The following is a 13,051-nucleotide window of genomic DNA, read 5'->3' on the forward strand; positions in this document are numbered from 1 at the left end:
ATGAAAAAACAGGCCTCAAAGGAAGATACTTTAAATAAATTATATTTTGTCGTTATTACATTTTTTAAGGAGGATATTTTTAAACATGTACAGCACTTTTCCCTTCCAAGTAGAAAAAGTAGCCTGTAAAATATTAATGCTTTCAAATTTGTATGAACGCATGTCTATCTATCTATCTATCTATTTATCTATCTATCTATCTACAGTTGACCCTTGAACAACATGAGTTTGAAATGCACGGGGTCCACTTATATGTGGATTTATTTTTATAAATCCGGACAGTACAGTAAATGTACTTCCTCTTATGATCTTTTTTTTTTTAAGATTTATTTATTTATTTGACAGAGAGAATGCGCATGCATTCATGAGTGGGGGGGGGGCAGAGGGCAAGGGAGAGAGGTTCTTAAGCAAATACCACACTGAGCACTGAGGCAGAGCCCAAGGCAGGGCTGATCTCATGACCACCAAGATCACGACCCCAGCTGAAACCAAGAGTCGGATGCCCAACCAACTGTGCCACACAGGTGCCCATTCCTTATGATCTTCTTAATAACTTTTTCTTTCCTCTAGCTTACTTTGTTGTAAGAATATAGTGCACAATACATATAATATATACAAAGCAAGTGAGCTGACTGCTATTGATAAGGCTTCTGGTCAACAGTAGGTTATTAGTAGTAAAGTTTTTGGGCAGTCAAAAATTATATGCAGATTTGACTGCACGGAGGTGGGGGTTTTGCGGAGGCAGGGTTGGGAGGGTAGAGGTGGGTGTGGTGTGTATGTCTGCGCCCCTAACCCCGGCATGGTTCAAGGATCAACTGTATACATAATTTAATGTAAGTAGCTAGTTATATGCATGTTTTTATGGGTGTGTATATATATATACATACATATATATAGTATCTTTTCAAAATAGAAAATTTAGAATAAAATGCGCTAAAGTATTAGAGATAAATTATTATCTCTAGGTGGTAGAATTATGGGTAACTTATACTTTTTCTCCTATAGTTTTCTTTATTTTCCTCTAAAAGATCAACACATGTTCTTTTTATTTCTCCAAGACAGGTTTATTATTTTTATTATTATTTACTTTTTCATTTTTATTTTAGATATAATGTGGATATCACAGCATTCACTCATTTTAAATATACTATTCAATAATTGTTTCTTAAATTTACAGAGTTGTTCATCCATCACTGCGAGTCATTTTAGCACATTTCCAACGTTCCAAAAAAGATTTCTTGGGCCCATTTGCAGTCACTCCCCATTCCCACCCTCCAGACCTAGGCAATCCCTAATCTACTTTCTGTCTCTATAGACTTGCCTTTTCTGGACATTTTTACCTAAATGGAATCACACAGTATGTGGTCTTTTTTAGTCTGGCTTGATTTACATTCTTTGAAAGAAAGAAAAAGAATAAATATTCTCTGGTTCTTTGCCTTTCCCATCAAAACCAAAGAAAATCCCTTATTTTCTTCCTCTTCTTAATAGGATAATCATGCAACAGCTCCTTTACTTCTATAGTTCTTGACCAGCAATCAAATCCCTTTTAGACCACAAGAGTAATTCGTAGAACAGTGGGCTTATTCCTGACATTTCAAGGGTTTCTTCTATCCTTCTTCCTCACGTTTCCCTATTTTTACATTAAAAAAATTATAACCATTTTGTTCTGATCACCTGGGCAGTCATTTTTGACTTGCCTTCTACTCTCATTCTTTTGACCAAACCAGTGACTCCATCTCTGAAGTGCAAGCGCTTTGGGAACCCCCAAATCTGATTCAGGAACCCCCAGTCCAGCAGCTGGGCTCTTGAGAGCAAATTATCAATCTTTCCTGAGGCTTAGTGTCCTTGTGCTAATGAGTATACTGGAGTTACTGGTACCTAACACCAGGGCTAAATGGGAACATGTGAGGGCTCTGGATAAGCTAATGATCCACTGCTGTTCCTTTGAAAGGATATTCTTTAAATAATTCTTCAACTTCTATTTCAAGGAAAGGCAGATTCCCCATAGAGCAAAACAGAGCCCTTGAGGTTCATTAGACCTATGCTCCCTAGAATACACATTAGACTACTTGGGCTCTCACTTCCACTCCAAGTAGCTCATCAGTGTCTTCCTTGCGACCCAATCAACACTCTCCCTGAAAGTACTGATAAATATAATTTTCTCTGTTTCATTACATTTTCAAAGATATTTGTCCCTTTTTGTGGAATAGTGCCCTGGGCAGCTGTCCTTCTGGCTTGGCTTCATAGAATGTTCTGAAGATTAAATGAGATAACACTTGTAGAGAACTCAGCATAGCATCTAACACTCGGTGGATGTTCAATAAATGGTGACTATTACAGCATTATGGTCAAAACCCATGTCCACTCAGAGCCTCTGGTAATGACACGTCATATGAAGTCATGTTTTCCTCTAGTTCCTTACCTACACGTATTCTCTGAGTGAAGGCATTTTGAGAAAGCATTTGGTAACCTTGAAATGTTCTCCAGAGCTCCTTATAAATGAATCTTAATAAATAGAGGAGACCCATTTCTTCCTTCATACCTCTATCATTAAAAAAGCAACAACAGAAATACGTTTGGTACTCTCTGTATAGTATAACATTTTAAATGTTACTTACCTAAAACATCATAGAAATGAACAGGATGGAGGTCATCTGGGGACAAGCACTGAGCAGGGAGGTGTTGCTGAGGGAATACGCTGGCAGGTCTGAAACCAGATCCTGGCTATTGAGCAGAGGAAAAAACGGCAAATTCTTTGGAGGAGTTTTATTAGGATAAAAGCATTCCAGAATGTTTCATTCTCCAGTCTCCTTGAACCTCCTCTGAGCAGGGGAGTGAGGGCAGGGCAGGAGAGAAAAAAACCAAAGTGAGGTTAGCAGTGCTATCTCTTTCCCCATTATCTATCCCTAAATCACACCATAAATATAAACAGTGTTTGGCAGTAGTCCAAAAGATTTAACTTGTCCCCAAATTCCTAAATAACTGTTAGAGCTTAATTTGATTTTTGGCAGAATGTAACCAAACAACTTCTAGGCATAACATTTGTTGTGCACACCTACCAGAGACAGGCCCAAGTGACATGTGGGGCCAACCATCCAAGTTCAGGTGAGTGCCTTGGGATCTTGACCCTCCCCCCGCCCCCGACCCCCAAACCTCAGTTCTGCTCGTGGCTCCACTACTCCCCATTCTTAATTGTTTCTTTTCATGATGCAGGTGATGGAAGCCCAAGCAGCTCCTGGGTTCAAGGCCAGATTTCGGCTTATCATTCCCTCAGTCACCACGGATCACCATTCTAGCCCACTGGCTTCCCCTCCCTGCTTCCAACCATGCCTGCACTGCCTCCCCATTCCATTCCACCCCTTCCTCACCCCTCAGGAGAAACTCTCCCCTGGATCCCACACTCGGTGACCAGTGTGGGTGTTCTCACCCCAAGCCATGGTAACCCTCCTCTTCATTCCTTTTTAAAGGGGAAACGGGAAAGGTGAGCAAAAACCGCCAGCAAGTTTTGACAACAGCTGAGGAAGACTAGGGTTTCTAAGGAAACAGGGAGGCAGCAGCCATTTTAGTGGCATTCGCTGTCTGAAAAATATATACACTGACAGCCACCCCCCCCCGCCCCCTCCCCACCCGTGGCGCCTTCCCTCCGTCCACGCTTCTGAGGCCCGGAGGTGAGGGGCGCGGCCCAGGTCTCCCTGAGACGTGGCGGCCACCTGTCGCAGGTGGCTGGCCACGCAGGGTCGCCCCTCGTCCCCTTCCCGCAGCGGGCGGGACCGCGGGACTCCCCACCCCCTGGGCGCCGCAGTGCAGCGGCGGGCGGGCGGGCGGCTCGGGCCCTCCGGGTCCCCCGCGTCCCGCCCCTCGAGTCCCCTCCCTCGCCGGCCCCCCGCCCGGGAGGCCGCGGGAGCCCGCTGGGAGGGCGGGCCCGTCGCAGCCGCGCCGGTCGCGAGGCGGGCCGGGAGGAGCTGGTCCGCGCCGCGGGCTAGGAGGAGGCAGAGGCAGAGCGAGCGCGGGAGGTCGCCGCAGCCGGGGACACCGCGCGCCGCTGCCCAACATGGTCGCTGCGCACGCTGCCCATTCTTCCTCTTCAGCCGAGTGGATCGCCTGCCTGGATAAAAGGTAGCTCGGGCAGGGCCCCCCGCCGGGCCGGGGCTCTGCGGCGCGGCCCCTGCCCGGAGACCGCCGCGGGGACTGCCGCCCCGGCCGCGGCCCCTCACCTTAGAGCAGACGGCCGGGCCCCGCGCGGGGGAGGGGGCCGAGGAGCGGCGTCCCGGCCAGGGGGGTACCCGGACCCCCGCCTCCCGTGGGCGCCACCCGCACGAGATTCTTCCACGTGGTGGAGAAAATGCAGCGCAGTGGGGTGTGGAGGCAGCGCCGGGCGCTCCAGTGGCCCCCCAGCCCTCCTTCACCTTCTTGCCCCCAGCGCGCGCCCGGCCGCCCGCCGGCCGCTCCAGGCTGCGCTCTTGGGTGGGGGATTATTTTCCCTCGGCATCACGGGACGGAATAGCTTCGTACCTTCTTCCGGCAGTTCAGGCCGTAGGGGTAAATGTAATTTAAGTTTTAAGGAGGGGTGAGGGGGAAAAGACAGGTGCGGAGTAACATTCCTTTTTTGTTCCTGGAAGCAAAGTGTGAGGGACCCAGCGGAGCTGTCAAGTGCCTCGCTGAAATTCTCAGCTCCTGCCCCCGCAGTCGCTTGCTCAAGGTCTGTGTTAAGAAGGTCACGCGGGAGACCGCCTTCGTCTGAATACCTGCTTCTCGGGAAAAGACCCTTACTCTAAAAAATTAAAACCATAAAGCAGTGTTACTCCCGACGACAGCTCTGTATAAGGAGGGTGCCCCCGTGTAACTGCGGACTGCAATTGTTTCCAGGCTCTGACAGCATAATTTTCTGTTTGTCCAGATTGTGGGTTTAACGGTAAACATCACACAGTATGTTAGCAATTATACTTTATTACCCTGATTATAAGGTGATGGATCTGAACTTTTAAGAACAGAGCGAGAGATCTTGCAGAGTGAACTGCCTCTGAATTTTTGAGTTTGATGCGGCAGGGCAATGATTCATGTCTTGCAGCTATCTGCATGACATCTCTATTTGCATTTGTGTGAAATATTTTGGGCTCTGCCATATTGAAATTTTTACAATTAGCAGATTCGTAACCAGATCAAACTTGAAAATCTTCAGTGTGACATGCTCTGAATATTTTACTATTATAGCTCTTTGTTGAAAAAAATTAGGTAATTTGAGAAAAGCTAAATGTGGCTCATTTGAAAAATTAATATATCTGTGAAATAATCTTTACTTTCAATTACCACACAGTAGCAAGATTTTTTGGCAGGCAGTGCCCTATTTACTCGAAATGATATGTACTAATATTAGAAGAATTGCTTGCAATAAATAGTAAGAGAATTGAAGTGATGGTTAAATCATTCAGAATTATGTAGAGGAACTAAGAGTATATTTAAGTGAAGAGCCTGCTAATGTGATAAGTAATCTAAATTTAATAGTTTAGGAAAGATGAGTTATAAAAAAAGAGAAAATCAAGCTCTTGTGCTTGACCTATAAATAGTAGTCCTTCTTCATGAGTGAATTTTTTTATAATGGATTACATATTTCTATTTTCAGAAATGCATGGCATGCCATTTTTTGCACAGTCGGTGATTCACTGGAAATCCTTTAGTCAATAAGTACTTACGGCAAAATCATAGAGCAATACTAACACAAGTGGGGTATATTTGATTCTGTCTTTTCATAATGTGTATCTGCCCAAATGATTTTGTTTGAAATGTGTTTTTAGAACATAGAGCCACAATCTAATGCCACCATTCATAATAGGGAAAAAGAATCTACCAGAGGTGGAAAAAAAAGCCTCCACAAATACTGAGCCTAGCATTCATGGAGTAGAGAAAGTGGATAGATCAATAAGTTAAGGGTTTTAGGCCCAGAACTGACAGCTCTGATCTTGGAGATGTCACTTTTATTTCCTTGAGAGTCTGAAAAATGAGGATAGAACTATCTGTCTTACCAAGAATTAGTGGACCAAACAGCAACAGCAAATGGTGAAAGTACTTTGAAAACCTGAAGTGCCAGGTAAATATTTTATTTTGTGGTGTTGTGCATTTTCTGCAGTGTTGATGCTGGAATTCCTTTGAAGAACAGTTTAGGAGTGGCAATCTCATTTTAAAAGGTCCATGGGGTACTTGTTTTGAAGTTGCATTTTTACTTAAATTGTCTGTTAATTTTGTGGGGGAGGAGGAAGATTCAGGGTGCTGATGGAAGTTAGGACTACCCTCAGTATTTCTGAGAATTGCAATCTTGTTACCTTATTCCAGGTACTGTGTTGGGCATTGGGGATGCATGAGCAGTGAGGGGGGGTAAAAAAAAAAGATGAGTTGCTCTTGACTTGGCGGATGGGTGGTGGGGCTGGGACAGCTGCATAATCAACTAACCACAATGCGATGACAAGTCCTTTCACGGAGATGTATGAAATGCTTTGGGAATGCAAAGGAGAGAGTCATCAGCTGTGCTTGGCAGGGATGCTTCCCACAGGTTCATGCCTGGACCTTGGAGGTTGAGGGAAATTTTATCAGAGAATTTGGGGAGGGCATGCCAAGCAGAGGGAGCAATGTGAACAAAGACACACAGGCGTGTCATATAAATATGCTAATTTCTTCCCAACTACAAATTCCTCTTGTGACCAAATCCAGAGCATAGGAATGTATGCTCCATTTTTCTAAAACTTTAGATTACAGATATTTCAAGCATAAAACACACAAAAAGAGGGAATGGCACAGTGAACCCCTATGTACTGTTTGGGTATATGATGCTGGGACCTTTTCCATAGCTGCAAAATGTAGTTTAGGTCTATGCATCAAGCAAGTGGCACCTGTTGTGGACAGCTAGAAAAAGAGGGACCCTGTTGAAAATAATAAGAGGAGTTAAAGTAGAAAGTGCATGAGTAAAGAAGTACACAATACAAGATGAAACAAACAGAACAAGGAAAATAAAGCCTTAGAAATGTTCTGTAGTCATGCCTAGAAGGTTATCATAGAGAGGCAATGCTATATAAACGTGCATGGGGGGAGGGGGCTGAAAAATATATAGATATGCAGATTAGGTTAAAGAAAGAAAACCCAACGTTTTTCATGTATCAAGCGTCCAAGTTCTTGGACTATGGTGGGACTGAGGAGATGAGATTGTATAAATACTGATCTTACAATCGGAAAGACATTGAACATTTGGATGGATAAAAAGACATTGAAAAAAGTCTCAGCAGACGTATTGTTAAAGCACAACAAACTTACCTCTGTTTCATTGATCTTACAAATTTTTTCTAAGCAGGGGTGGTAATTAGAAATGTATTACATGGTACCCACTGTTTTGGGGTTTAGGATTTATAAAATGTCTTTGTGTATGTGTGGGTGTGTCTTTGTGTGCTGATCATTGTTTAATTTTAGTGAAGATATTTTTCCCATAAGAATTTAAGTTTGCCACCTATGAATTTAAGACCCATTTATAGGTCATAATTCTCATGGTTGGTAAGGCAGTATTACGAAGATACCACACACATTCACATATGTATAGTGAATCACTGCCAATATTCATCACTATGGAGCAGGGGCCAGATCCACCAGCTGCTAGCATGTCTCCTGAGCTAAGAATGGTTTTTACATTTCTGAATGTTTGGAAATAAACCAAAAAGAGATCACTGTTTTGTGACCCATTAAATTTATATAAAATTCCAATTTCAGTGTCCATAAACACAGTTTTATTGGAACACAGCCACACTCATTTGGTTACGTGTTGTCCATGGCTGCTTTCACACTACGCTGGCAAGAGTTGAGTAGCTGTAATGGAGATTGTGTGGCCCACAGAGTTTAAGGTATTTACTGGGGGGACGCCTGTGTGGCTCAGTCGGTTAAGCATCTGTCTTTGGCTCAGGTCATGATCCCAGAGTCCTGGGATCTAGCCCCACTAAGGCTCCCTACTCATCGAGGAGTCTGCTTCTGCCCTTCCCTCTGCTCCTCCCCATCCCACCCCTGCTTGTGCTTTCTCTCTCTCTCAAATAAATAAATAAAATCTTTAAAAAAAATAAATGAAGTATTTACTCTGTAGATCTTTGAAGAAAAAGTTTGCCATGTCCCATTACAGATGAAAGAATTTGGCTGATTGACAGAGAAACCACTGGAAATGAGAGAAATTGTCTTCATCTGGGAAGGAGTTCACACTATTTGGTTTCTCATTCTTCAGTTAGAAGTGTAGCTTGGGGGACAGCCTCAGTTGATGGGCTTATTTGAGGATCACTGGTGATCACAGGCCAAGGCAGAAAATGAAGTTAACGTGGTATGGATGTATAAAAAAACAAAACAGCTGAGGAATTTTTTAAATTATTGATGTTTCATTTTTAAAACATGCTTCTTCTATAGTATCATTGCATCTGACAATCCCCAAATAGATGTGGACTTAACTATATTGATGTGATTGAATGCAAGTGAAAGAAATCAAGGAACAGATTTGTTAAAAACCAAAATGTTTTGAGGCAGACATGCTGAAGAGGATGACTCAGAATCAAAGAAGCCTCAGACACGGCCACACCCTTCAGGAAGACTGAAGATCAAAGAGGCACACAGAGCAGAAGGCTGTCACTGGGGAAGGCAGGTGTCCATCCAGACCCAGGCATGTCCCAAGGGGGATGATATTACCCTGGTGAATTCCCATCGTTCAGAGCTGGTCTTGCAATCTCAGATTCCTGATTTGTCAGCACATCAAGAATTAATACATTTTTTTCAGGGGCATATACAAAGGCACCAAACTCTCAAAGACAGTAAAACCAGAGAGACAGTTCATTAATTTGAAAATAAGATGAGAGGAGTGGACACTCACATCCTTTGGCTGATGTACTCCTTCTCTAGGCAAGCTGTGTGGGAGATCCACTTGTTACCAGAAGCCGGTGTTATACATTTACAGTGAGAAGCAAAGCTGCCAGGAGATCAGGACACTTACAACTTCTGGCCAGCTCATTCTCTTCTTAGAGCAACAGAGCCAGGGAATTAATTATAATCAGAAGATAGTTCTGGGAATCCTTCAGGACAGCTTGGCTGTCATCTCTTCCTGTTAGATGACCATTACATGTGCTCCCATAGCACACTTTGTACAACACTATAATATCACAAGCCAGACTCCATCACAATTTCCTATTTACTTCCCTTTTGCATCCCTTGATGTCAATTTCTGTATTTTATTCATCATTTTATCTTCCGTTTCACTGCAGCACCTTGACTGTAGAAGGTGCTTATGGGATGAAGGTGAGATAGCCAGATGCATCCTCCTCCTCCGGGATGGAGTGGCCTCTGCAATCTTGCAAGTAAGTCCTTGCACTGGCCCCACCTTTGTCTTGGAAAAGGCTTGGATGGGCACCATGAGCATCTATCTCTGCTGTTCCTTTTGTGTTTCTTTGCCTAATGTGACTACTTTAAAAAAAAAAAATGACATTGCATAACTCTATTCTGATCTATTATAGAAAAAGATTATTATGGAAAATTTCAAAATATACAAAAGAAGAGAGAACATTATGTTTCTCTTATACAGCCCCTCCGCCTTTCAACAATTACCAACTCACAGCGGATCTTGTTTTATTAATCCCTCCATTCATACCCCACTACCTCCAGGATTATTTTGGTGCAAGTCCCAGAACACAGTATTATTTCATCTGTAAATATTTTAGTATATATCTGAAAGGTAAGGATTCTTTATGATAAAAATAATACCACTATCACACATTAAAAAATTTGACATTAGTTCCTTAATATAATCAAATATCCAGACAGTGTTCAAATTTCCCCATTTATCACATAACTTTTTCTTTCTTGCAATTTGTGTTAGGATTTACATTGGTTCTATTTGGTTGATAATGTCTCTAAGGCTTTTTTTTAATTTCTGGGTTCTGCCTCTTTTTCTTCCTTATAATAAATTTGTTGAAGAAACCGATTTTTTTTAAAGTCTGAATTTTAATTATGCCCCCATGGTGTCTTCTGACATGTCCCTTTATCCGCTGTATATCCTGTAAATTGGTATTTGGATCTAGAGCTTGATTGGATTTAGGATACGATTTTCTGGCAACAATACTTCACAGAAGTGTTATATACTTGCATTATGAGGCACATAACGTCAAGTGATCACTTTTCATGATGTTAGTGATATATTGATTTTAAAGTTTAATGCTTGGTGCATGTCTTATATGCAACTTATTGGAGGACATCTCACTGTAGCCCCAAATACATGGGAGTACATGACATATATGTATGGAGCAATTAGAGGACAACACAACCTATGTTGTAATCATGGTTAAATTCTGTGGTGCTGATTCTACCTGCCCTAGGATTTTCAGAAAGGAAAGGGTCAGCAGAGCTGGACTCAGACTGGAGCACATGATGGATGGTGTGCCTATGGAGCAGTGGGCCAGGAGAAGGATGCCCTGCAACCTGGTCTCCTGAACATAGCCTGGGAGCCCAGAAGAGTCTTCAGAGGAAGAATGGTACTCAGCAAAGCAAATTCTGCTTCCTTGTTTTAGTTTGTATTTCCCCAGATATACTCTGGCTATTCCAGTGAGGGCAGGAATGGCAGATTCCTTTTAGTTCAAATTTCCTATTAATTTTCCATGAATTTTTAAGATTTAATAGCCTTTTCATAGTAGCTACTTATTTTCCTGGACCACCTTTCCAACCTAAGGCAGCTAGTTTTTCTTTAGTCAGATTTAAATCCATCTTCATGCATATTGATCAGTGGCAATGAAGAGTGAATTTTCCTTCCAGTACTTCCAATTCACAGATGAGGGAAAGAGAAAGAGAGAGGAGAGAACTTGTTGGGAGTACTGAGAGCCTGAGGAAAGAGAAAGAGGATGGAAGTTACTGGGTGGGGAGAATGACAGAGAAAGACCCACCCAGGCATACAAAAGCAAACACTCTGACCGGCTGTAGCGGAGGGACCTGGCTACCATGTTTACTCAGCTGTATCCATGTACATCCATTTGCTTTCCCTGCACAAAAAGAGAAACAGTGCTGTTATTACCCTTTTTTCTTTTCATGCATGCTCTTTCCTGGAGTACCCTTTCATTTCCTGTGCTTTCAGTATGCAGATTACTTAAATCCTGTATCCTTGCTTTATCTTCTAGACCAGATGCATTTTTGTCTCTCCATTGGATATTCCCACATCAATGCCCCATTCATATTTTGGAGCAGACATTGTTTTTCTTCACCTGCCTCTGCTATAGGGTTGGGAAAGCAAAGTACCTACCTTTTAGGCCACTGTAGAGGCTAGGTGACTATGTGACATAGTTCTGGCCCATGAGACATAGTAGAGTTCTACTAGAGACTTCTAGGAAAGATTTTGCTTTACTGATGAAAAACAGATGTATTTGCTACCCCCATTCTTCCTTCTGTCTGGAATTATGACCTGAGGCCTGGGCCTTTGGCACCCATATTGTAATCCCAGAAGGAAGGACCAGGAGAAACACAGACTCTAGTTCTGACTTTGTTCAGCTACTAAATTTAGATTAATCATTGCCTACCTTCAGATTTTGGTTTATAAATCCTATTTTTATAAACCACTTTTTGTTAGGTTTTCTATTATTGCTGTCAAAACTATGCCTAACCTAACAAGTTGGTATTCAACTTGTCTAAAACTGACTTCATCTTCCTTAAACTTCCTCTCCATTAGTTTCTCCTCCTTACTACTATTTTATTGACGCTAATCTAATTCTCAAAACTTTGACCTTTCCTATGTCCCTTTTTACTACTAATCAGTCACTAATTCTCTTGGCCTTTGTATTCTACTGCATTATGTCAGGGCCTTACTATCTGAATCTGGATCCTCATTGTTTTCCTCTTCAAATTTGGAACATGTGATATATTCAGATCAGCTTTGTTTTAGGGTCAGCCAGACCTATTCAAATTCTGTCACTTTCATCCCTTAGCCATGTGATCTTGGTGAAGTTATTAATCTTTTTGAATCTCTGTTTCCAAATCATCAAGTGAGACTACAAAGACCAAGTATATGGCTGTGTTGAGGTTTGTGGGCTAATGCAAGTATATATCTGCATGGTCCTCTCTAAGTAGAGAGCATAGTGTAGGGGTTAAGAGTTTGGGAACCAGACTGTATTGGTTCACATTCTAGTTTTGATTTTATTAGTGGTGTAACTTTGGGCAAGTTATTCAATCTAATAATTGTTTTGTAGATTCCTCAGGATTTTCTCTGTAGACCATCTTGTTGTCTGTGAATACTGGCAGTTTTACTTACTTTTTCTGATCTTTACATCTTTTATTATTTACTTTTCTTGTCTTATTACATTGGCTGGGATTTCCAGGGCAAAATGGATCAGAGGGGTGAGAATGAACTTCCTTGAGTCAGAAAATACTTCTTTTTCTTCTATTTTTTTCTTTCCTTCATTTTATTTTATTTTATTTTAGATTTTATTTATTTATTTATTTGACAGAGAGAGAGCACAAGCAGGCAGAGCGGCAGGCAGAGGGAGAGGGAGAAGCAGGCTCCCCAGTGAGCAGAGAAGGCTCCCCACTGAGCAGAGAAGCTTGCCATTGGGCAGAGAGCCTGATGTGGGGCTTGATCTCAGGATGCTGGGATCATGACCAGAGCCAAAGGCATATGCTTAACTGACTGAGTCACCCAGGTGCCCCTCAGTTGGTAGAGCCTGCAACTCTTTTTTTTTTTTTTTAAGATTTTATCTATTTATTTATTTGACACAGAGGGAGTGTTTCCTCTATTTTAAAAAGAGATTGGGCAATATTGATGTTATTTCTTTTTTAAATGTTTTATAGATATTATCCGGCCAGGAGTTTTCTTTGTGGGAAGCTTTTTGATGACAAATTCAATCTCTTTAGTAGAGGGCTACTCAGGTTTTCTATTTCATCTTGTGTCAGTTTTGATAAGTTGTTTCAAGGAGTTTAGACATTTTATCTAAGTTGTCAAGTTTATTAGCATAGAGTTGTTCATACTATTCCCTTATTATTCTTTCAATGTCCTTAGAATATGTAGTGATGTTCT

The 13,051-nt window shown here is 42.1% G+C and overlaps 1 protein-coding gene across 2 annotated transcripts in view; it reads left to right on the plus strand.

The window, feature by feature from the left end:
* Positions 1 to 3,991: 3,991 nt before the first annotated feature.
* The window catches only part of RAPGEF4 (Rap guanine nucleotide exchange factor 4), a 292,248-nt gene continuing 283,188 nt past the window's right edge, over positions 3,992 to 13,051 (plus strand). For both annotated transcript variants that reach the window (XM_021703202.2, XM_021703203.2), the window contains exon 1: positions 3,992 to 4,116. In XM_021703202.2, the coding sequence (XP_021558877.1) occupies positions 4,052 to 4,116 (65 nt within the window). In that variant the 5' untranslated portion in view covers positions 3,992 to 4,051. The remainder of the gene's footprint in view (positions 4,117 to 13,051) is intronic.

This window comes from Neomonachus schauinslandi, chromosome 3 (assembly GCF_002201575.2).
Source record: "Neomonachus schauinslandi chromosome 3, ASM220157v2, whole genome shotgun sequence".
Taxonomy (NCBI): Eukaryota; Metazoa; Chordata; class Mammalia; order Carnivora; family Phocidae; genus Neomonachus; species Neomonachus schauinslandi.